The following is a 23,663-nucleotide window of genomic DNA, read 5'->3' on the forward strand; positions in this document are numbered from 1 at the left end:
TGGTCTTTCTTGGTGATTTGCACAATTTAAAATTCTGTGGGAACTGGGAAGCTTTCCTTCCACACAGGGAGGGAATAAAATATTAGTTACAATGCAGATGCCATCTATTCCCTAATCCTCTCAATGGTCTCCCACAGCGGCTCTGGGGCTTTCCCACCAATGGTGGTGAGCACGCGTCCCTCATCCCCCGGACTTAGGAACACAAACCTCCGGAGGGTCTGGGTCCCATTGTTGTGCCTGATTTGAAATGCAGGATCGCGCATCACACCGCCGTCGCGAGAGGAGACCCTGAGCTCCATTCCTCCCTGGGCCGGGACAGCTTTTTCTTCCTCAGAGAACTGTTGAAATGTGGGTTTCCTTGTTAATCGAGGTTCCCAGCACGTCGGTGGAGCTGGCTCTGTGCCTCCAGAATGTGTTTTCCAACCATCTCCTGGGCTCCAGCTATTCCAGCCTGTCAAGACCAGACTTGCCTGCGGTGTGGGGCTCCAGAGATGTTCATTCCAGATTAGAGTGATTTTCGGAGGCGGCCTCAGCAAGCTAGGACTGGTCCTGGCCATGTAACCAGACCAGAGGGCCTGGGGCAGGTGGACAGCGGGCTCCTGAAGAGGATTGAGGTAGCCAGTGGGCACTTAAACAAGTACCAGGCTGCTTTCCTGAACTGCTTTCCTCCCAAATACTGACCCACCCACCATGCCTGTGCATCAGACCTTAAACACCTCAAACGTAAACTGTTCATTTTATTGAACCAGGTGAATGGCATTCTGATATAGGCCTATAAAAACAATGGACAGTTCGCGCGGTCTGTGTACCACGGTATGTCATAAGCGCTTTATGGATATCGATCCATTTCATCCCTATTAACCTGTCGTCTTATGTTATTATCCCCATTTTGCAGACCAGGAGCTCTACAGAGAGGTAAAGTCACTTGCCCAGAGCCACACAGCTGGTGAGTGGCACAGCGGCCTATGGATGGAGGGGGCAGGCTGGCCTGAGCTCTTAAACACTGTGCTATAACATCCGTTGACGTCAGGGTTATGAAAATGCTGGCAGTAGGAAAGTAGTAGCTAGACTCAGATTTCCACGAAAAGCAACAATGATCGTAATTTATGAACTTTCTGGCTAAACTTCAATTCGGTTGGACAGTTGTGGGCCTCATCCATCCCCTCATTTGCTGTAGTTATCCGTTTACCTACCTCTCGTCTCAGACCCCAGAGCCAATGACTGGGACTGGAAGAAGTTTTAGAAGTGGAGCCATGTGAGTGGGTAACCGTGACACAGTAGTTGCTAAGCCCTGCCTCCATCCCTCCCTCCCTTTCTTCTTTCCTTTCTTTCCTGCTCAAGGTATACTTATTACTTAATTTACATACATAGCACATTTTTTTACACCTCCCCCCCCCCAAAAAAAAAGGACTACTCTCAAATCTCTGATGGATCAGACGCAGGCAAGACTTGGAGTAGAAGATACGTGTCCAGCCTGCATCCTTCTCTTATGGTGGCTGTGGGTGGATTTGGTCCCTGGAATGAACCTGGCAAGACTTGTGGCAGAATGTTCTTGATCCAAAGCCTAGCAGCTTCCCTTCCTCCGGAGGTTGTGCCCCAGCTGCTGTGTGTGGTGGAGCTCAGGATGGCCAGGGCCCGTGCTGGTGCAATGAAACCCTATTCCATCTCTGGCCTCCCCTCGCTGCCCCCTCCTCCCCTCAAGATAAGAGGCTGGAGAAACAAAGAATCAGACTTATCTTCCAGGAATGAAGTTCAAATTTAGGAGCAAATAGTTAGAGAATTTGAGCTTGAAGAAAACGTTGTGTTACTATAAGGTGGTCATTAGTAATATTTATAGCATTTGTTTGAGAGATCGATTATTTGTAATTATTTTCTTGCTTTCTCTGGCAGTTGAAGAACATAAGGTCCAAAGGGCAGTGAGTACTGCACTTCCATTCAGTGTAAACTGCTTTCTTATATGGTCACCCGTCACCAACCACGGGGTTGACAGCACATCAAAGTACCTACCTACAGCGGCAAAATCAGAGTCAGCAAGGTCGAGCTGTCATAAAATAGGCACCTGGGAAAAATAAAAGTTGCGTTAATATATGTGATTAAAACAATGAGTGAAAGTTCTAGAAGGCATCCTCTCCCAAATAACCACTCTTTAATCATGAGAGTGACCATATGTGGGTGACTTCTGAATTGCCTCTTCAGTTGTTTGGGAGACATTGCCCACATCATCTGTAAACGCAGAAGCTCCCAGCGGCCCCCTTGGCTCCTTTTAATGCAGTAGAACCAGCCCTCACTGGCTTGAAATGAAGCCCCTCCCCCTCCACCCCCTCCCTCTTCATCTCCCTCCCTTTCCCTTCTGCTCTTCCCGTTTAAAATACAAGTCTGGACAACTGTGGAACTCCCTAACTTTTCACAAATTATGCAAGAGCTTGAGGGCATATTTTCTGAAGTCTGGTCTTCTGTCCCAGATTATGTGAGAGGGTCAGTCTTACGGATCTTTTCTCTCTTCTCTAGGTACTTCCCTAGAGTGCCCCAGCTCCCGAGTCTGCAGTGGGGAGAGAACAGTAATTGTGGACTTTCCTCTAAGGAGTTAGGACAGAAGTAATGAGAACTGATTTTTTTTTTTTTTTTTTGGTAACAAGTGCAAAACAATATTATCTCAAAACCTGAAGTAAAAGATTGTCCCATATAAAATGCTACGGAAGACCTTTGATGTTTATGAGATGCCGAGAAAGAGAGAGGGGGTGGAGGATGGGACGTGGCCTGGGTGTTGGCTATCAGGGAGCGAGGAGAGTACGGGGATAGCTTTCGGGGTCTGGGCGAACACAGTTTCAGTGGAGGGTTACACAGAGGATAGGACCTGCTGGTTGCTGCATTTTCAGAGCTCGGACCAAGAAGAAGTGGACCCAGGGCTCGGCACAAGGGATGTAGGCTAGGTGTACAGACTGTCAGGGTGGCTGAAGAGAGGCCAGGGTCACAGTATCGGTTAGGATTTAGCTCAGCTGCCAGTGACAGGAACACCCAAAATAACAGGCTTAAAAAAGCTAAAAGATCACATGGAAGACCTGGAGGCCGGCAGTCCAGGGCCGGGGTGTTGGCCTCACCCTTGTGAGGGACCTGGGCTCGTTCAGGCCTTCTGCTCGCCTATTCCTCTGGTTTGGCCTCTTCCTCATTATCCAGGATGGTTTTGCAGCTCCGGCCATCACATCTCAGCTTGGAAGTCTCACCAACATGGCAGTTTACCCTTCCTTGGCCAAAACTTAGCCACGTGGCCACATCTCCCTATAAGAGAGAAAGACTGAGGAATGTCAGCAACCCGCCCGGTTAAACCAGGGCTTCAAATAATTTGAGAGGAAACAGGAGAACCTCCATAACTAGGAAAAGTCATAGACATTGGGTTATTTGTTCATTCAGTGAGTACGCAGTAACCATTGTGTTCAGGCATTGCCCGAAGGCAGCAGGGGAGAAGGCAGATGGGCTTCTGGTCTCGGGAAGCTTGTTACCTAGCAGGAGGCAAGACGGACAATACACAAATAGCAGATGCGGCCTGGTTGACAATCTACATTCTGCACTCAGAATGTCTTCAGATGTACCTGTACATAATTAATGATCGAAGCCGACAGTGTCAAACATCAATGCTAATAATGCCTGCGGGCGCTGTGGGCAGCCAACATCAGTATCTCTTTGATAGGAATTCAGCTCATCTGTCAAACACTCCGGGGGGGTGGGGGTCCTGCACTGTGAGAAGAGTGGTGGGGAAGAGGTGGAGGGAGAAGTAAATAATTAGTAAGCCAGAACCCCACCTTGAAAACAGCCCGGGAGTCATTCTGCGGCCAGTGCCCTCGTGGGCTGAGGATCAGAATCCAGCTATAAAATCCCAGGTCTTTTTCTTCTTCTTGAGTGGAGGAGGTCTGGGGGGCTCTTTCCTTGCTAAGGTGCAGGGCAGTGTGATGAGGATAGTTTTGTGATTCCTACAGGCCTTTGAGGCCCAGCTGGGGAAGTTGAGGAAACACAAGGACACAGCCTTTTCCTGCTCATATGACCTTCAGCCACAGTCCCTGAGCCCGGTTTTGCTGGGAACCAGGCAGGTGTCCAAGTTCAGTTCACATGTTGTAAGTGGGCGTGGGTTCTAAATTAAACCCGGAACAAGTGTTACCCACCCAGAACTCCTGTCCCGGCCGCTGTGCAGTGACCTAGATTCAGTGATTCTCAAACTACTTGAGGTGAAGAGCCAGTTCTTTGTTTTGATTTAAGTTTCCTTTTCCAATCTGTCGTAAAAAATGAAATAGCAGAAAAATGAAATTAAAATCACATACAAAATACAAACTCAGACTTCTGTTAGTAGATTCAAGAGACATTACTCTGTCCAATTGCTCTAAACGTTTCTAAAGGCAAACTCGGTCCTGAACTGGAGTTAGCCAGTAGCAAAGATTTCAGAGCCATCACGACAGCCCTGGGACTGCACTTTGGGCAGCACTGTCCCGCAGACCTGGGACCGTGGGCCGGCTGGGACTCTGTCCTTCCCAGCTCTGTGTTAGGACAGCTCTGAAGGAGAATAAGGAAGCTCTCTGGGTGGCCTGGCACATCTCTCCCTGGCGCCCCCTGCCCTGCTCCCCATGTTTTCAGCTGCTACCCGAGTCGACTGATAAAAGGAACGGCTTGGCTTACTCTCCTATCATAGTCCCCGAGTGCAGGTGAAAATTTTACTCCACGCTCTCTCCAGCCAGAGAAATGAAAGTTCACAGCTAACTGTAATCATTATCCAGGCTCCTCTACCTGACCAGGGCTTTGGGCATATACTGGTTTGATTAGCAAAGCAGCCGACCGCAAGGCTGGCGTCTCCAGCCGGCTGGCCTGGGCTCGCGGCCCCAGCAGGCTGGGAGATCACTGGTGACCCTGTGTTGCAGTTCTCCAAGGAGAGGCACGTCATGGACAGGACCCAGGAGAGGCTGAAGAAGGAGCTGGAAGAGGAGCTGCTGCTGAGCAGCGAGGACTTGCGCAGCCATGCCTGGTACCACGGCCGCATCCCCCGACAGGTACCCGCCCCCGCGCAGGGTCACACGCCCAAGGCTACCAGGCGCAAGCCCCGGTTCAGCCAGAGCGCACTACTACAGGGTGGCCTGCGGTGACTTAACGTGGGCGCGTCTCTAAGGAGACCTTGAGAAGAGCTAAGGTCGGGAATCCAAAGTACGTTTCCCCGTGGCCGGTGAGTGGATGAAGGGAGAGCAGCTGTTCTGTGGTTCTGTAAACACGGCGCAGGCAGGAGGCAGCAGCGCAGGGTGATACCTAGGGGAATATCAGGCTGGGCTGTGGTTCAGATAATTGAACTCTTGGCCGACTGCCTGCAGCCTCATACCCTGTGGAGCCTGCTTCCTTCTCAAGGCAGAGGTTTAATTTCAGGTGAAGAGGGGGTATCATCAGGGCGGGTGACCCAGAGCGACAAGGCCGCCCATGCCCTAGTGGGGCTGGCACTTATCCACTCTCCATCCCTCCCCTCCCCAGCCCCTGGCCCGGGGGGTGGGAAAGAAGAGGAATCATACCAGCATCCACAGTCTCATGCCCAGAATGTACTTTGTGTGATAGTCCTTTGGGCCATAGCTGTGAATGATGTTTTTGTATTTAATAGTATAGAAACTGAAAAATAGAATAAGTGCAGAATTGAGGTATAGCGTTTCTCTTGGGTTTTTACTGTAACCTGATCTGACCAGTCACGCAGGACAACATGACAGGAAAGGGGTGGCTGAGGGTGAGGGAAGGGCATCATGTTGTGGATGTTTTTTTTTAACGTAGCAGCTTTCTCAGCACCATCAAAGAAATAATCCTGATTCTAACTTTGTTTTTTTTTTTTCTTCTTTTAGTGTAAAATCGATTGTAGAAAATAGAGTAAAAAGAAGAAAATTAAACTCTTACCTGTAATTCTCCCTTCTGGAGATAACCACTATGAACATTTCGATATAAATCCTGCCAGACTTTTCCAAATCAAGTATGAGCTCATGCTGCATATAACTTTGCAGCCCACTTTCTTCCCTTAATGATATTTCCTGGGAATTTTCTCCTGCTCTGAAATGTTCTCCAACACCAGTCTCCATTGTCTGTGTCCACTGTATGCTTTCTGCATTCTGTATTGGGCACTCTCCCCAACATCCTTGCAGATAACTACTGTGTTCATGACTATGATTATTTCCTCAGGCTCAATTCCAAGAAATGGAATTTCTGTGTGAAAACATTTTTAAGGCTAAGATGCAATTTTAAGGTAACCATGGTAGCATACTATTCTAAGCTAGCTGATCAAATGTTGGCATGTCCTAGAAAACTTATCAAAGTTTATAAATCTGATGTCTGTCACCACCATCATTCTCCTTATCGTGATCATAAAATTTGTTTCCCGTTTGCCATGAGTGTAAATGTTCAGCTATACATCACTCCCGATTGTATAACTAAAGACTGTGACAATAATAACGATAGTTATAGCCAACACTTTAGTCCTTTGAACCTTTATAGCTATCCTGTAGGTGATATTATCCCCGTTTTACAGATGATGTAAACTGAGTGTAACTTGTCCATGTAACTTGTCACCCAGACGAGCCGGAATGCAAACCCAGGCAGATTAGCTACAGGAACAACCATACTACAACACAGTATAAATTCTCCTTTTATTATAAACATCAGCATCGTTATAGCTAGTGATTTTTTTAGCATCTGCTATGTTCCAGGCACTGTACTAGTGCTTTGCATATAGTATGTATGCAGGTATATAATCTTCCCAATAACATTGTGAGATGAGAGACCTGGCCCTCTTTGTTCCAGGCCCTCCAGAGTAATCGGTGTGCCCAGAACCACACTCAAGGGTCGATTCCACAGTGCCTGGACTCCACCTGCATGTGGACCCTCCTCCCCCATCGACCAGGCCTGGAGACGGGTGTCTTAGGAGAGGGCTCTGAGGGTGACTCGTAGATGACAACAAACACCCTCCTCCCATTGTTGGGGGAAGGGGGAGAATCAGACCCACCAGACACAAGTTTTCTTATTTATTTTCCATCACTTCATATCCTTCAGGTCTGCATAAATATCATCTTCTCGTGATACCCTCCTAACCACAGTATTTAAGAGGACAGCCCTCATCCTGATTTACTTCTTCCTTAACTTGACAACATCTGACATACCGTACCTGTTGCTTGTTTGTCCTCACTAAAATAGAAGCTGTCCACTAAAAACAGAAGCTCTGAGGCAGCGGGGACTCTTGTCGGCTTCATTCACTGCTATAAACGCAGTGCCTACAGTAGTACTTGGCACATAGTAGGTGATCAGCAAATAGCTCTTAAATGAATTAGTGGGTCTTCTAAGAATTTGGCATTTGACAAAGAGCCGACTGAGGAAGAAGAGACATAATAGCATTGTCCTCTGTTGGCCCAAAGAAGTGGGGAGCAGCGCAGCTAAGCTTGCCTTGCCTACTCCTCACGCACCGTTTTGTCCCAAAGGTGTCAGAAAACCTCGTGCAGCGAGACGGTGACTTCCTGGTTCGTGATTCTCTGTCCAGCCCTGGAAACTTTGTCCTGACCTGCCAGTGGAAGAACCTCCCTCAGCACTTCAAGATCCGCCGGACGGTCCTGCGGCTCAGTGAGGCCTACAGCCGAGTGCAGTACCAGTTTGAGATGGAGAGCTTCGACTCCATCCCCGGCCTGGTGCGCTGCTATGTGGGCAACCGGCGGCCCATCTCCCAGCAGAGCGGAGCCATCATCTTCCAGCCCATCAACAGGACGGTGCCCCTGCGGTGCCTGGAGGAGCAGTACGGCACCTCCCCCGGCCAGGCCCAGGAGGGCAGCCTCGTCGAGGGAAGGCCGGACGTGGCCAAGAGGCTGAGCCTCACCATGGGCAGCCCCCAGGCCCGAGAGCAGAGCTTGCCCAGGGGCAACCTCCTCAGGTGGGTCAGGGCCTCCTGGGTCGGTGTTGGGAGTGTGGGGGACCCTCTGGCCGGGACCAGGCTTAGCTAGGCGGGCGTGCTCCCCCAGGAGCAGAAGAACCATGAACGACGTTAAGAAGAATGTCAAGTGTCATTGGAATAACTGTCACAAGGCAGTGCGTGATTAGTTCCCAATTGAGTTGGTGCCAAAAATAAATGATGCAGTTGCTGAGGAAGGGGACGGCTGGCTGGGAGAGACCTCCCAGCAAAGGAGGTAAGGATTCCGGCTAGTCTGAAGGCTAGGGAAAATGTGGATAGATGCTGCAAAGGGAAGGGTATTCCCAGGGAGGGAGGGGGCTCAGCATGAGCAGAAGAGTAGAGTTAGAAAAGGGGCGAGTGTTGCTTGGAGTGAGGAAACTGGTGGAGCTGGAACACAGGGTGCAGCTGTGCAGGGGGCTGGCAGGGGGAGGTTTAGGGAGGTGACTGACCCCCACCAGATCGGGGAGACCTTAATGCTAGGCTAGGGGATTGGAGGAGCCTCAGAGACTCAATGTGGGGGACGAGATGTCCTAAGAATTGGACGGGACAGCGCTGTGCGAGAGGAGTGAGGAAGGGGAGGGCAGGGATAGCAGCTAGTGAGCCGCGGAGGGTCAGGCTGTGCGGGTGGGGTAGGGCGAGGGTCAGGAGACTCAGAACCAGCCTTCCCCAGGCTCTTCTGCATGAGGGGAAGGTGGAGAAGGGCAAGTCAGATACCGCGGGAGGGACCGGAGAGCGTGGACTTCGGAGGAAAAACCAATTGTTCCATCTGAGATGCGACTGTGGGCTTGCTGAGGGCCAGTGTCCAGCAACAGTTCTGGGGTTCAGGAGGGAAGTTAGGCCTGAAGGCTTAGATGAAGGCTTGGTCCAAAGGGAGAGGGTGGTTGACTAGGTCGGAACAGACAAGATTCCTAAGACAGGAGACGTCAAGAGCCCGGGGGCTGCAGTCTGACCCTCGGGGAATCTCGGAGAGAAAAGTTCAGAGAAGTGGAGGCCGCGCTGTCGACTATGAGTGGTGTGCCCTGTGTTAATACAGGACCTGTCTCTCATGGAGAGAGGAGGCCTTGTGCCTATTATCTAGCTGTCAGGACAGGAAAGCAGGCAAGAGGCAGGCATGGTAGGGTCCCGGCCGCTCAGTTACACGGGTCCCCTTCTCCGGCTCCCTGGCGTCCAAGCTTGCACAACACATTTTCTTCCACTCACTGGTTTTCTTTCTGGGCCAGGAGGAAATGTCATAAACTGTAATCTCTAGACTGCAAAAATTCAGAAGCAAAATACAGGACTCTGAGTAATACGAATGACGGCTGTGTGCTACTAGGAAGCTCTGGTAGATGTTAGCGTCTGGCGGTGGACCCTGCCGCCTGCCCTCCAACGCTGGTCCACCCCTGACCTGGTCAACCCTGGACAAGCTACTTACCTGCCTTGGGCCTCCGTTTTTTGGAAAGGTGGGGCTTTTGAGGGTTAAATGGTTTAAGATCTGCAAAGTGCTTCGAACAGTGCCGGCCCATAGAAAGTGCTAGGTGAGTGTTCATAATCCTAGTAATTATTGTTTTCTGGAGAGCAGTAGAATGCAGGACTCAGGGCAGTTGCAGGGAAGGAGGCAAGAGCTGACATTTAGAAATTCTCCTTTTCATGGTAATAAGATCGGAAGTGAGATCCCTTAAAATATTAAAAGGGGGCCTCTCCTGTTTCTTTCGTGGTGGGCGGGGGTTGGCTGCTGAACTGGTGAGCAGGCAGTCAGTGTCGTGAACAGAGCCAGGATGACCCACAGAACCCCTGCCAGGAACGGTGCTGGGGAGGAAGGCCGCCTGGTCAGCCCTCAACAGCCTGGATTTAAAATACAGATTTTTTTTTTTTTTTAAAGATAAGAAATAAAAGAAAGGCTGAGAAAGTCACTAAGTCGACGATACAAACCTAACAGAGCCACTCTTCGGATTGCCCTTTGAGAGCAGAGCTCCCTAAGCCTTGTCACCCATTGGCACAGGTTGCAGGCTCAGAGACGCCTAATGGTAGGGGTGGCGTGGGCTCAGCACGGAAGATGCCCCGAAGCCCTGCCCCTCCGCGTCAGCGGCTCCACACCTTCCCTGACGTCGGGCCTGCTGGTTGGCTACCCGCCGCCGGCATAGGCGTGCGCTCTGCCAGGTTGCATTCCGGGCCTGTGATGGGGCCCTGGTGTCCGACCGCTGGCGGTGATCACTGCTTAAATATCGCCTCTTTGAAGCTACTGCCTTTTGGAATTTGCCCTCTGCCCTGCTTTATCTCTGAGGGGTTGCTGGAATTTCTCTGTTGCTGGAAGTTTGGGGTGGTTTGTTTTGTTTTATTTCTTTGGTGCTTGCAAAGGTAGGAAAGAACTTGGCGATGTCTGTAACATAAGCTTGTCGGGGGCGTTGGAGAGGGGGAGGCCGATTAAAGTTCATTACGACTTGGCTGGTGCAGTGCTTTCTGTCTTAGCAAAAGAGAAATTCTGTTCTTTGGTGCTAATTAGAGAAATTCCCAGTCTGGACTGGCAAGGGACAGAGGAATGCTAGCTGATCTTGTTGTTTCGTTCCACCTTTCCCTGTGCGGCTGTGCTCCGTGCCTCGCAGCCGCTGCTTCGTGACCCCGCCAAGTCCCTTTTCCCAACTCGTCCCGAGGAGGCTGGCTGTGGGATCCTCCTAGGTGCGTAGGACAGACTCCTCGGGCAACCCTGCAGGTTATCTGGGGGACGCTGAGATTTGCACTGAAATGGAAACTGCCCCACAGCTTCCTTCCTAACCGTGGCACTGTGAGGCCCGGTGGAGAATGCATGTTAGTTACACAAGTCTTTCCTTCTGGGTCTGTAAGTAATTTTAGGCACCGTTAAAAGTACACATTCCAGTTCATCAGATTTTCCTGAGAGTATCTTGAAACCTTTACCCTGATCTGCTCAACAGGATGGAAAGGCTCAGAGGAGGCAGCCTAGGACCTAACTGGATTGGTCCTGGGGACGCAGGGTCGGAGCCCACGGCAGAGTCACATACTAATCGCCCCATCAGTAATTTCCACCCTCCACCAGACATTCCTTTACTCTTAGGCTGTGCGGGAGCACTCTCATTCTAAGCAATCTTTTTTTTTTTTTTTTAAACTTTCCATGACGTTGCCTAAAGGTTTTACGATTTAATGACATGTTCCTGCCCCACTTGTCTTTTGCTTCAGAAATAGAGAGAAGAGTGGTAGCCAGCCAGCCTGCCTGGATCACATGCAGGACAGAAGAGCCTTGTCCCTCAAAGCCCACCAGTCGGAAAGTTACCTGCCAATTGGTAGGTCTTTGGGAAATTGGGAGGGAGAGGGTGACAGTGTTTCCCTGACTTCCTTCAGGCTGCTTCCCCTGCCCCATCTGGTCACCTAATTTGGGAATGACAGAAGACTCCATGTCTGCAGGCTGTAGGATGAGGGGTTTGTAGAACTGTATCCAGATGCAAATCACTGAGCTGGACGCTTTATGGGCGCTAGCTTTTAAGCCTCATAACAAGCCTTCAAGGTGGGCATGGTTATCGTCTTTGTGGCTGAGAAAACTGAGGCGCAGATATTAAGTGATCTGCCTAGATTCTTCTGTCTAGTAAGTGATGAAGCCAGCATTTGAACCCAGGTTTCCTGATTCTAAGCCCAATTGCTAACTGGTGGTCTTCATAACGAATGCACCTCCCCCTTAGTCTCCTCCCTGGGCAGATGGTGAGTGGGTCAGTCCTGGGGCTCCTGGTAGAGACCCCTCTTCCTCTCCATTCTCCTGCCACAACCAGAAGAGTGAGATGGTATGGAATGTGGGGAAATCAAGTAAGCAATTATCTTAATAGGTGACGGGATTGTTTTTCATTATTTTTGTAACTGACCTTCCTTGGGGAACCACAAGTTGATTTTCCTGCTGCCCCTTTGTAAACCGCTTGGATGTGGGTTATCTCAGTGTCTTTTTCTCCCTTCCCCGTGTGTCTCTGTCTCTTTCTTAAAGCTGGCTGGGATCCACCCTGGCTTTGAGAGTGAATCAGGGCCCCCCCCTTTATGCTATGTGGCTAGAGACTTGTGTTTTTTAGGGCAAGGTTAGATTACTCACTGCCCTCCAAGCTCAATGTAGTTCCCTGTTCTGCCTGTACTAACCTTCTGTGACCATAAAATGACATTGCTGCCCAGCTGTCGGTGGTCACTGGGATTTAGAATTCCCCCAGAAGTGGGGTGGGGCCATCTTAGCCCTTGACATGCTCTAGACTGCTCTAGACTGCTCTAGACTGCTCTAGATCGGGCCTGCGGTGGTCATACTGACTTATCTTTTGTGGGTGAAAATCAAAATCCTAGGGCCTGAATTGAGGGCCAGGAGCTGTCACTCTAGTTTTGTCCGTTTCATGTTCTTCGCACAGCTGAGCTTTTTCTGACCCTCTCTTATCCTCCACAGGTGGTAAGCTGCCCCCTCAGTCCCCAGGTGTGGGCACAAGACCCTGCCCAAACTCACCGGTTTTTAGGACAGGCAGCGAGCCCACCCTGAGCCCAGCAGTGGTTCGGAGGGTCTCCTCGGACGCTAGGGCAGGGGGGGCGCTGAGGGGCTCAGACAGCCAGCTATGCCCCAAACCGCCCCCCAAGCCCTGCAAAGCACCCATGCTCAAGGCTCCCCGGTCTCCGTCCACCTGGCTCAACTCAGAGGCCAACTACTGCGAACTGAACCCAGCCTTGGCCGCAGGCTGCGATGGGGCAGCACGGCCGCCCTTCTGTGCCCAGGACAGCTACGTGGACCTGCTGACCGCCAAGCAGAACGGCGGGCCGGCTGCCCGGAACTCTGACACCAGCTACTTGATCCTTGATGACGATGATGGGGCAAAGCCTTGGGAGCCGCTGCCGACCCAGAGGGACAAGGGGCAGGAGGACGAGGGTACATTCGTGACACCCCTCCTGGAGACTGCCTCCTCCTTCAAGCCCAACGACCTTGAGTCGAAGCTCCTTCCTCCTGAGAACAAGCCCCTGGAAACTGCGATGCTGAAGCGTGCGAAAGAACTGTTCACCAACAACGACCCCAAGGTCATCGCCCAGCACATGCTGAGCATGGACTGCAAGGTAGGTGCCCGGCGGGTGGGTTTGGTCAGACTTCCGAATGTTTGGAAAGGGGATCTATCTGGGCCTCATTTTGCCTTACCTTGTGACTGCTTTGCTCACAGGAAAACTCAGATGATAACCTGGGTGTGGGGATTTATTTAAGGGGTGGGGACTACAGGCCGGGACAACCCTTGCCCAGGCAGGAAGCTTGTACAATTCACCTGAGACAGAGGGACACAGGCTGCTACCCAGGGCCGTGCCTTCCCTCTCCCACCCCTGCTGTGTCCTTCTCCCAGCTGGCGTAGATTTTCAAGTTCTCCCACAGCCTCAACTCCATCAGAACTGGTGAAGTCAAGTCCAAAGAAGAGTAGATTGTAGATGAAAATGTAGTTTCTGGAGTAGCAGAGCCTTGGTTGTTTTTATTTTCATTGTACATGCTACATATGTACATTATATATTTGTTTTATTGTTACAAAAATGGTCTTTAGGATAAACTTTTATTTTTTTTTTTTTTTTTTTTTTTTTGCGGTACGCGGGCCTCTCACTGTTGTGGCCTCTCCCGTTGCGGAGCACAGGCTCCAGACGCGCAGGCTCAGAGGCCATGGCTCACGGGCCCAGCCGCTCCGCGGCATGTGGGATCTTCCCGGACCGGGGCACGAACCCGTCTCCCCTGCATCGGCAGGCGGACTCCCAACCACTGCGCCACCAGGGAAGCCCCAGGATAAACATTTTTAAAGTTACTTGCTCAATTTAGAAAAATTATAAAATACAATTATAAGATACAATTTTAGAAAAATTATACAATGCAGATTAAGAGAAAAGAAAAAATAAAAGTCACACAAAATCCAGCTTCTTGGTGATCACTATTGTTAACATTTATTCTGCCAATAGGTACATGTAAATAATAATTGCATGCATATCTATTGTTTACCACAGAAATGGCACAGGTCTATACATACCATTCCAAACCCTTTTTGTCTTCCATCGAACAACATGTCATGACTATGTTTCCATGTGACTATATAAATCTGTGTTTACATCATCATCATTTTTGATAGGAAGCATTTCTTTTAGATATGGGTGGCTTTTGTTCATAGCTGGCCCCAAGACCACCTCATCCTTCAGAGAGAAATTTCTAGAAAGTAGGTGTTTAAGGCTGAGGTATGCTTAGCCCATGCCTCAGTATAAGGAGACAGATCCCTTCATTTGAGCAACAGATAAGGACTTAGAGAGATTTAAAGTCCTTTTTCATTTGTAGCTCAGTGGAGTCAATTAGCTTCAAAGATCAGGGCTTATTGAGGAATTGGGTTTTCCTAAATAAATTTCCTGGGTCATGCATCATGGCAGGAAATCTAATCTCCGAGTACTCCCCCAGTGAGTTCCTCAGTTGATTGAAGCTCACGGGGGCGCAGAGGGCCTCCCAGTGTTCCTTAATGAGGAACGTTAAGCAGGTGCTGGCTGCTCTGGGGTGAACAGTCTGGGGGGCTGCCAGGAAAGGGGCTGTGTTGGAAGAACAAGGGCTGTTCCCGTGGTTGGCTGGGTGTCCTTGGGCAGTGCCCCAAGCAGTCAGATAATTTGCCTTGTTAAGACCTTACCTCACTTTAATGTGAGCTAAACCTGTTTGGGCAGGAAGAGGATTTAGGTCTCCTGTTCCAGTAAGTAGCTCTCATCCTGGGCCCTGGATCTGAGAGCAGAACCACACCAATAGCCCAGGAGCCTGGCGTGAACCTGTCTGGGTTCTCCATGGAGGAAGCTCCTTGTGGGACCATGGGTCCGGGTTTACAGAACAGCCTAATTTACAGGAGGAAATGAATCCTTCCCTGTTGTGGCCTCAGGCGGGGCTTGGTGGTAGTCTCGGAGGAGGTGAGATGCCTGACCACCCTTTGCAGGAGAGTCTGGAACCTTCCCACTGCCTTGGAAGTCTGTTCTCAACTGAAGGAATGTGCAGCCTGCCCTCCTTCTTGTTCTGTTTCTCTGTTTGCATTTTGTCCTTCTGGTGAGGGTCCCACTCCCCTGTCTGCCTTCAGGCACCCCTGGAAGAGGGGCTGGACAGATCCCCCAAGCAGCGAGGCAGAGACCTGAGCAGGAGCCCCCTGACTGACCCCCGTTCCCAGCCCCCAAGGGCAGGCTGTTAAGTCCTCCTTCCTCCCTCCAGAGTCCCCTGCCATTTCCTTATTCTCTTCCTGAACCACTGACTTCAGGGCTTTGCCAACAAATCACGCACAACTAGTGTCTGTAAGAGGGAAACAAAACAAAGGCTGTTACTGACTCTAAATGCAACCAGATGGGGCCACCAGAAGCCGAGAGCAGGCGCTGGGCAGCATCTGGGGCCCAAGTGCTGGTTCCCACCTGTGCACAGAGCCTGGGGTGTCAGGACAGGTGGATGGCCCTGAGCGCCTGGAGTCTGCCTGCCCAGCAGTGTGAGCCCCTCCCCGGGCTGAGCCCCTCCCACCCTGCAAAGGGGCGCCGCCTTGGCCTCACTCACCTGCTGGGCTCTGCAGAAGCTAGAAGGGAGGCCCAGCGGCCAAGGGCCTGGCCTCTGGGGATGAACTGCCTGAGCCTACCTGCCTCTCGGTGTCTCTAAAAGGAGAACAATGCCATAGCCCAGCTGGTTGTGAATACCAAAGCCCTCATACCATGCCTGCCCCAGAGTGAAGCTAAGTAAGTGTTCACTAGTGTTCTGTACTGAGCCTTGGTTGAGCACCAACCGTGGGCCAAGCCAGGCCAGGTCATGGTGGGAGAGGCAGGAGCGACAGTGACACAGAAATTCAGACCACAGCCCAGGTGGGAAATGCTCTGCAGGGAAAAGCACAGGACCTGCAGGGCCTCTGAGGTAGGGTCTTAAACATAGGGGAGGGAGGGAATCAGGGTGGAGATGTCTGAGATGAGTTTTGAAGGCTGAATAGGAGTTGGCCTGATGAAGAACACAAAAGGCATCTTCCAGGTGGCAGGCAACACACACGTGCGGAGACTCAGAGGTCAAAAGCCGTGGGGGGTTGGTTTATGGAGGATTCACCCTGTGTGGGTGGTGAAGGGCACATGGGGTCAGCTGGGGGAGGGCCTGGGGTCTTTCCTTCTTGTTTTTAAGTCTACTTTTAGGCTCGTGCCAGGTTGCTGCCTTCAAAGAACTTTGCAGTTCAGTGAGGGAGACAGGCCCGTAAGAGCACAGTGCAACTCAGAGTCCTCTGCAGAGGACAACAGACACGGATAGTGGAGCCAGGCAATCTCATTTCTATGGAGAAGGTCCCTGGCAGCTGGGAGGAGAGCAGGGCCAGGCCCCTCTCAGGGCTCCCCTGGGTCACTGCAGCAACTCCCGAGGCAATGGGATAAGGATCCAGCAGAGTGCTGAGATCCTGCAAAGCTAGGATGGCTGAGATCAGAAGAGCAGAGGGTGGCTAGAATAACTCATCGTGGGGCATTGATGTCACCCTGCACGGCCGGGTCCAGCTCATAGTAAATCCTCTACAAGTATTCATCCCTCCTCTGCATCTCTGAGCTGCACGGCCCCAGGCTTTTCCAGGAGACCTAATCCAGGCTCTGCACTGTGACCTCACGACGCCCTTGTTCCATAGCTCAGCCTTGGGGCAAGCAGGTGTCAGCATTTCCTGGTAATACGTCAGGAAAGTGACCAGGGGATTGCACATTTACACTGAAGGAAAACAGACTGGAAAGGAAAACAGCTTCCAGAATAAAACTGAGTCAATGACAAGCCTTTGACTCTTGTTACACAGAGCGCGCATGAATTGGATGTGTTGGGTTTGGAGCCTCTGACAGGACAGGTGTCTAAACAAGCAAGCAAAATGTGTGTGACTGCAGGTGGCCGGGGTGTGCATCAGGGCTGTCTTGTCATGGTCAAGGTGTAAATCTCTTTCCAGAGATCTGGCCGGAATTCTTCCCCCTTCCACGTGGCCAACGATTCACAACTTGACTTTTTAAATAGCTGGGGTTTTCGGGCCATTTGATCCTTGGCAAAGTCTTTGAGAAACGTGAACTTAGCCGTTGTGTTAGAGAAGGGGAAACTGAGGCCCAGAGAGCAGACTATGAATCCTGCATCCTATTCTGGAGTCTGTGCTGGACAGTTCATCCCCGGGGCTGACAGTGGTGCCTCTGCTCAGCCACAGAAGTTAAGGGTCAAGGTTAATAATATCAGCTGAACTTCCAGATGTTTTTCGTGGCCTGTTATGAAGACACCTGGACTGTTCATATACCTGGGATAATTATAGTTGAGGACAACACTAGCTCAAGGAGAGGGATTGTCCCGCGCCTGCCGCGTGTCCAGGGTTGGTTTGACCCACTGTATCTGCTAGTTGCCCTGTTAGTACATCCGTGCTCTGTGAGTGTCACCAGCCCCGTTTTAGAGACGGCCTAACTCAGTTGTAGTATTTGGAGGTAGCATGTAATAACCATAAGTGGTCAACTAATACCTGATTCCAATAAGCTGTGATCACACACTAGAATTGAGATAGGGAGAGCTGGCTGGGACAAACAAACCAGATTTCCTTTAAGGAAGACCTCTCGGGGTGGTGGAGGGGAGAAGTGGGTGTGTTTGAGGCCTCGGGTTTCAAATCGCTATACACGTTTCTAATGGTTTCCAGACGTACACTGCACTTCCTGAGCCCAGGAGAGGTGTAATTAAGGGTAATAGGAGCCAGCCCTGCCGTTAAGTGAGAACATGAACGGCAGAGCCTGCAGCAGAGCAGCATTTGGACGCAGCTCTGCTTTTCCACTGCAGGGGATCCGTTTGCTGTGTGCACACACAGCCCTGCTGTTGGCAGCAAAACATCACAGCAGGATCCAGCCTGTGTTAGACAAAAGCTTGAAGAACTGTACCATTCTCTGACCGGGCAGAAACACCAAATCTGCAGACCAATCTAGGTGCTTTCCTCCCAGGTTTTACATTCCAGTATGTGTATTAAAATCCTCCAAATATATTAAAACTGTATCCTAAGATGCCACTGCTTAAAAAGAAATGCAACAAGTCAAGTGCATCCACACTGTTCCAGTTGAGTGTATTTCTTTCCATGTGATAAATTCGTGTTTGCAGCAAGCCCACGTCCTGGTCCAGTTCATTTCAATCTGTGTTCTTGACAGGTCGTGAGGATACTTGAAGTCTCTGAAGAGATGAGGAAGAACATGGGCATGAGCTCAGGGCTGGAGCTCATCACCTTGCCTTATGGCCACCAGCTGCGCCTGGACATCATCGAAAGGTGAGCAGTGCTGCTCTGCATTTACGGCACTTTCAACTCCACAGGCTGCACAGCCACAGGTTTCAGAGCTGGGAGAGGCCAGGCACCCACCACCCCAGTTCTGCCTCGCTTGAGGGCGGGTGGCCCAGAAGCCGTAGCCAGAGAATTCCTGGAGAAGCTCAAAGAGACAGCAAAGAGGAAGTCAGGGAACAGAGAGCACGTTCCCGTCCCTGCTCCAGGAGCAGGTGGAGGAGCGGACAGATGACCCGCCTGGGAGCACCGCTCACCACGGCCCCTGCCAGCCTGGGGTGGGAGCAGTACTGCAGGCAGGCGGAGCACGGACGCCGTACCACCTCCAGCCCGGCTCACTGAGCTGCGGCCCCCTTGTCTCCGGAGTTCAAGACTGCTTTAGGAATTAAGTGGGAGTTTGTGGGGGAGTTGGGAAGAACAGAGTCTGAACAATGTTTTCTCTGAAGGGAGGGCAGATGGGGGATCAGAGGTCAGGGGATGACGGAACTCAGGCCCCGGCCTCTGAAGCATCACTGCCCTCTTCTCACAAAAAGCCAGGGCCCTGGCTGTCCATTAAAACCCATTCACTTGAACATCGGATATTGAGAAATTAGAAAGATAGAAGTAGTGAGGCATGTTTTTAAGAAAAGAAGCACTAGACTAGATTCTCATATTACCATAGAAGGTGGCCTTTTCGACACAAAAGAAAAGATAGTTTTTTGCGTGTGAGACTATCTTGTTATCTTAAGTTTTCTGTTTCTCCAACCAGGTTCCCAATTGCCACAACACACATGTGGTCTTTAATGGACAGCCAGGGCCCTGGCTTTTTGTGAGAAGAGGGCAGGGGTGATTCAGGGGCCGGGGGCCCGAGTGCCGTCATCCCCTGCCCATGGCTTTCCGTGATGTTCTGGGTCACAGCGCTGTCCAGTACAGCAGCACTCTGTGATGGCAGAAATCTCATTACAGCAGCCACTAGCCACATGTTGCTACCGGGCACCTGAAATGTGGCAACTGAAGGATGCAGTGTTTTATTTTACTGTGTACTATTTTAAGTGTAAGTAGCCACATGTGGCTAGTGGTCAGTGCAGTCCTAGGCTGTCAGCCCCTAGAAAGTGAACATTGTATTTTAAATAGCCTGGGAGGGTTGATAACAGCTGCTTTCAAGGTTACCTGACTATGAAGCAGATAAAATTGCTCCAATACTGCTATTGCCTTGGCTTCACAGCCACAGATGCATCCCGTAGGAAACATCGAGAGTACCAAATGGAAGACTTCTGGGAGGCAGGAGGACAGGAAATGGCCCCTGATGCCTTTGATCAGAGGCCAGGGTGGGTGCTTGTTGGCCTGTTGTTCAGTGTCTTTGGGCAATTGTAGGTCCGACTTCTGAATTTCCCTACTTTCCCTGCTCAGACTGTTCTAGATGCTAGCCCCGCTCTCCAGGCGTCCTCCTCCCTCCCCATGCCGCAGGGGCCTGGCTTCTCATTTCCACTAACTTTCCCTCCTTCCTGGTCTGGGTCCGGTGGTCATCATTTCCACAGAGACAGCTGTGCTGCCATGCGTCCCAGTTTCTCATGTGATACATTTCAGCCTGAAAACTCCCCAGTCGCAGGCCTTATTTTATCAGTGTCATTAGGTGTGTTGGGCATGGATTCTAGGCCCAGGCTGAGGTCAGCAGGCTTGAGGCTTCTCTCTGGGCTATTTTCTGACTTCCACTCTTGTCTACATCCGTTTCCTCTTTCTCCTGATTGCCGCCTGCCTGGGGTCTGGCTCCTTGGCTTGTTTCCTGTTCAGAGCTGACCTGTGGGATCTACCTGCTAGGGCTTGGAGAGCTGTTTTCTCCATTACAGTGTGTTTACTAAATAAAGGCCAAGGTTGTAGCAGTCCTGCAGGATCAAATGACATTATTGTGTTTGAGAATTGAATACAAACTACCCTTCATTTTAAACTTACCACTTCACCCATTCCGAGCCTAGCAAGCAGAGATATCCTTCGTATAACGTTTAGTGCCTCCCCCTGCCGACCCCGGGAACTTCTGCTGTAGGGCTGCCTTGCTGAGCTGGTTTCCTCGCGGTGGTGTATGCAGGAGGCTTGAGGCAAATGTTGGTTAAACGAATGGATATAATTACGCAAACAGCTGTTGATATAATGCCAGGTCTTAAAGAAGTAGAGAGCCTGTCTTTTATTAAGGGCCATTAAAACATAGGAAAAAACACTGAATTAAAGAATCAGTTGAAGGCAACATGGGAAGTTAGTTTACTACTAAACATCTAAAATGTTTGGCTCAACCTTAACAGTTTGCAAATGGGTAACAAAACTCTTCAATAAGTACAACAGATAATAAAAATATACTTTAAGCCTATTTTAGGATCCATTAATTAGGAAAGATAGGAAATCAGCAAAAAAGATAAAGAAAAAGGAAAGAGAGGCCAACAGGCAAAAGGGACCAAGATACAGAGGGAGAGATGCACATATAGATACAATTTTAGTAACTACTATTTGCTGGGTGTTGTGGTGCCAGGCGCTTTAATTATCTTTACACACACACAGTCTTTCTCCCAACAACCCCTGTTCCCATTTTAGAGATGAGGAAATGGGGGAGTAGAGCAGTCAGGTAACAGCCTAAGGTCACACTCAGAGCAAGCACACTGCATACCCACATGTGCAAACACTCACAGACAGCAGAGCCCGTTACTGATTTAACAATCATTAGAGAAACTAGTAATGCTAAGCACTAGATGAATCACACCTCTCTTTGCTCTAGAAGAGTGAGAGAGACACCAGCACATGTGGGCACAGAGAGAAGCATGGTCTTGGAGTAACATCCTTAACTGTGAACTTTCAGGACAAGGTGGCCCAGTTTCAAAGGCAAAGTCTTATTGTTTCGACTATCGCTTTGAATCAGGGCTTCACCTCCAGCACTGTACCAGCACCTGGAGAAATTTACCTGAGGCTACTCTGGCCCAAGGCAGGAACTTCTGGTCCACGGGAGGAAGGAGAGGCGGGTTTACAGGCTGTGCTGCTGCCACCAGGAAGGAGACCTCTCTGCGACCCCATTCATATTGGTCCCATTTTCTGTAGACAAAAGACCATTCTGCTTCCTGTTTGGGGTCTGCGAGGTTGACCTGTGTAGTTCAGGATGAGAAAAGGGAGGATTGTTGGCAGATACAAGATTTCAATTTTATTAGGTCTGACCTTACAGGGATGTCCTGCTGGTCCACTGTTGAGTCTTTGTCCACATCTCCATTCCCTTTCTGGCCCCTTGACCGGAGCCACAGACACTCTGTTCTTAGCTCCTCATTTCTTTCTTTGTTCTGACATCCATGTCGTCTTCCTGAATCAAGCATGTTCTCTCATTTTTCTGTCCCTTGCATCCTCCAGTCCAGGGGGCTCAGTGGAGGTGGCCCAGGGCTTCCCTGAGGAAGGGATTCCCCAGTGTGTTGGGGGACCTGGCATCTCCGCAGACCTGTCATGGTGGAAGGTACAAGGAGCCACTTGCACTTTTGAGCAGCTTCACCCCAGGAGGGCCCTCTTCACATCCCCTGCTCCAGGGCTGAACAGCCCTGTGCTGGGGCATCTGTCCTTTTTGACTCTCCATAGGACACCCACTGAGGCCTCCCCGGGGCCCTGCTGCAGTCAACCTGATGGGGGCGATCTCTCTGTTGAAATCAGCAACCAAACCGGCTGAGCTGCCAGTACATCTCAGGGCGATAGCAGCAAACGGTGGAAAGCCAGTCCTTTCCCTGGCCCATTTGGTTTCGTTTTCTCTTAGTCCTGTTGGCCCTGGGCCTGACTGCTGTTTTCCTCCCTCTCAGACACAACACGATGGCCATCGGCATTGCAGTGGACATTCTGGGCTGCACGGGCACTTTGGAGGACAGAGCAGCCACCCTCAATAGGATCATCCAGGTGGCAGTGGAGCTGAAAGACTCCATGGGGGACCTCTATTCTTTCTCGGCCATCATGAAGGCCTTGGAAATGCCGCAGGTAAATTCTCGCTTGCTTTGTGCGGCCCTGTGGGCCTGCGTGTACTTAATGTTCTGCAAAGTGGTCTGCGAGCCCATGCTTAGCAAATCACAGATGATTTTAATTAACCTCAAAAGGTAAATCGTATCTTAGTGAAAGCTGCTTTAATTAGGGGGCAAACAAAGAGCAGTGTCCCAAGTATTTTGGCTCAGTTTTTAAAAACAGCAGATAATTGCTGACAACCTACAGTTTCTCTTTGATATACGATAAGAAGAGTCATCCTCAGGAACTATAGATATTCCTGAAGGACCAGTTAGGATGATCACGTCTGGCTTGGGTGTGTTGTATAAGAAAGAGGCTGCTTCTGTCTGGGTCACCGGACGTGCGGGCAGTTTGGGGTAATGACTGACAAACTGGGACGTTTGGGGAACTGATCTCTAAGAATCCCTAGAGTGATTTATCTCCAAGTATGTTCCTCAGATCACCTAAAACAGACTCTGCTGTTAAAAAATTCAGATTCCTGGCCCATCTGCTATATAACCCCCTAAGCAGAGTTTCTGAAATCAGGCACTTTGAATTTATCTGCTTTGACAGACTGTTCTTAGGAGGAGGGTCAAAACTGAAAACCTGTCTTTGAAGTCAAATGGACCTCACAGAGGAAAGTGGTCCTGTTGTCTTGACGGCTAGGAGTCAGCTTTCAGACTTCCGTTGTGTTAAGCCCTAGGTACTCGGCGACTTCGAGTATGAGACCACAGTCCCACAAAAGCCCAGTGTGCAACCCCTAACACCAAAACCGCAGCTCATTTAGCTTGGCTGTTTCACAGCCACAGATTGTCTCTGAAATCCTGCCGGGTGCTCACTGAACATCCACCATTGCCACTGGGGCACTGTGGCTAAATCAGGGCATGTTAGGAACATAATTTCCTTGCACGAAAGCGAGGTCACCTTTCAAACAAGAAGCTGAAAAACCTCATGCTTTCACCAGGAAATTTTGAGAGGGGTCAATGCCAATTATCATACACCAAGAGCTTTCAAAATTCTTTAGATGCACTGGAACTGTATAGGGGTGATATTTGAAATAAGCCAGTTCAGCCGTATTTTCATGATATACTGACTTCTGCTATACCAACAGGAGTTATAATTTTTCATTTGGGTGTTTTTAATTTACATCATATTTATTTCCTCTTATCCAAAACTGCCTATAATTTTGAGGGCTAACAGGCTAGCTGTATGCATAGGCCCCCCAGCCCAGAGCTTTCTCCGAGAGTAGTGAAGGGGGTGTTTTGTGGCATTAACATGGTTGCTGTCCATGACATCAAACTCAGCAATTAGGGACTTACCCCAAAGCACCTAAACATGCCTTTATAGATGGCTGCCTCCCCCCCACACAGCAGCATCAGACTCCTCCCTTCTGGAGTACTTCAGCAATGAGGGGGCAGAGTCCTCTAGGGTGTTCAGGGCCCTGCTTGGGGAGGGGAGTGGCAGGCCTAGGAAAAACCCGAGAGGAGTCATGTCATTTCTGTGCGCCATCATCTAAACCT

General features: G+C 50.3%; 1 protein-coding gene across 2 annotated transcripts in view; it reads left to right on the forward strand.

Moving 5' to 3' along the window:
• Window positions 1–23,663, forward strand: part of BCAR3 (BCAR3 adaptor protein, NSP family member) — a 116,832-nt gene that overhangs the window by 82,179 nt on the left and 10,990 nt on the right. For both annotated transcript variants that reach the window (XM_082834055.1, XM_082834056.1), the window contains 6 exons: window positions 4,902–5,030; window positions 7,473–7,915; window positions 11,105–11,208; window positions 12,333–12,985; window positions 18,056–18,171; window positions 21,972–22,143. In XM_082834055.1, coding sequence (XP_082690181.1) covers window positions 4,902–5,030; window positions 7,473–7,915; window positions 11,105–11,208; window positions 12,333–12,985; window positions 18,056–18,171; window positions 21,972–22,143 — 1,617 coding nt within the window. The remainder of the gene's footprint in view (window positions 1–4,901; window positions 5,031–7,472; window positions 7,916–11,104; window positions 11,209–12,332; window positions 12,986–18,055; window positions 18,172–21,971; window positions 22,144–23,663) is intronic.

This window comes from Leucopleurus acutus (genome assembly GCF_964270905.1).
Source record: "Leucopleurus acutus genome assembly, chromosome: 2".
NCBI lineage: Eukaryota > Metazoa > Chordata > Mammalia > Artiodactyla > Delphinidae > Leucopleurus > Leucopleurus acutus.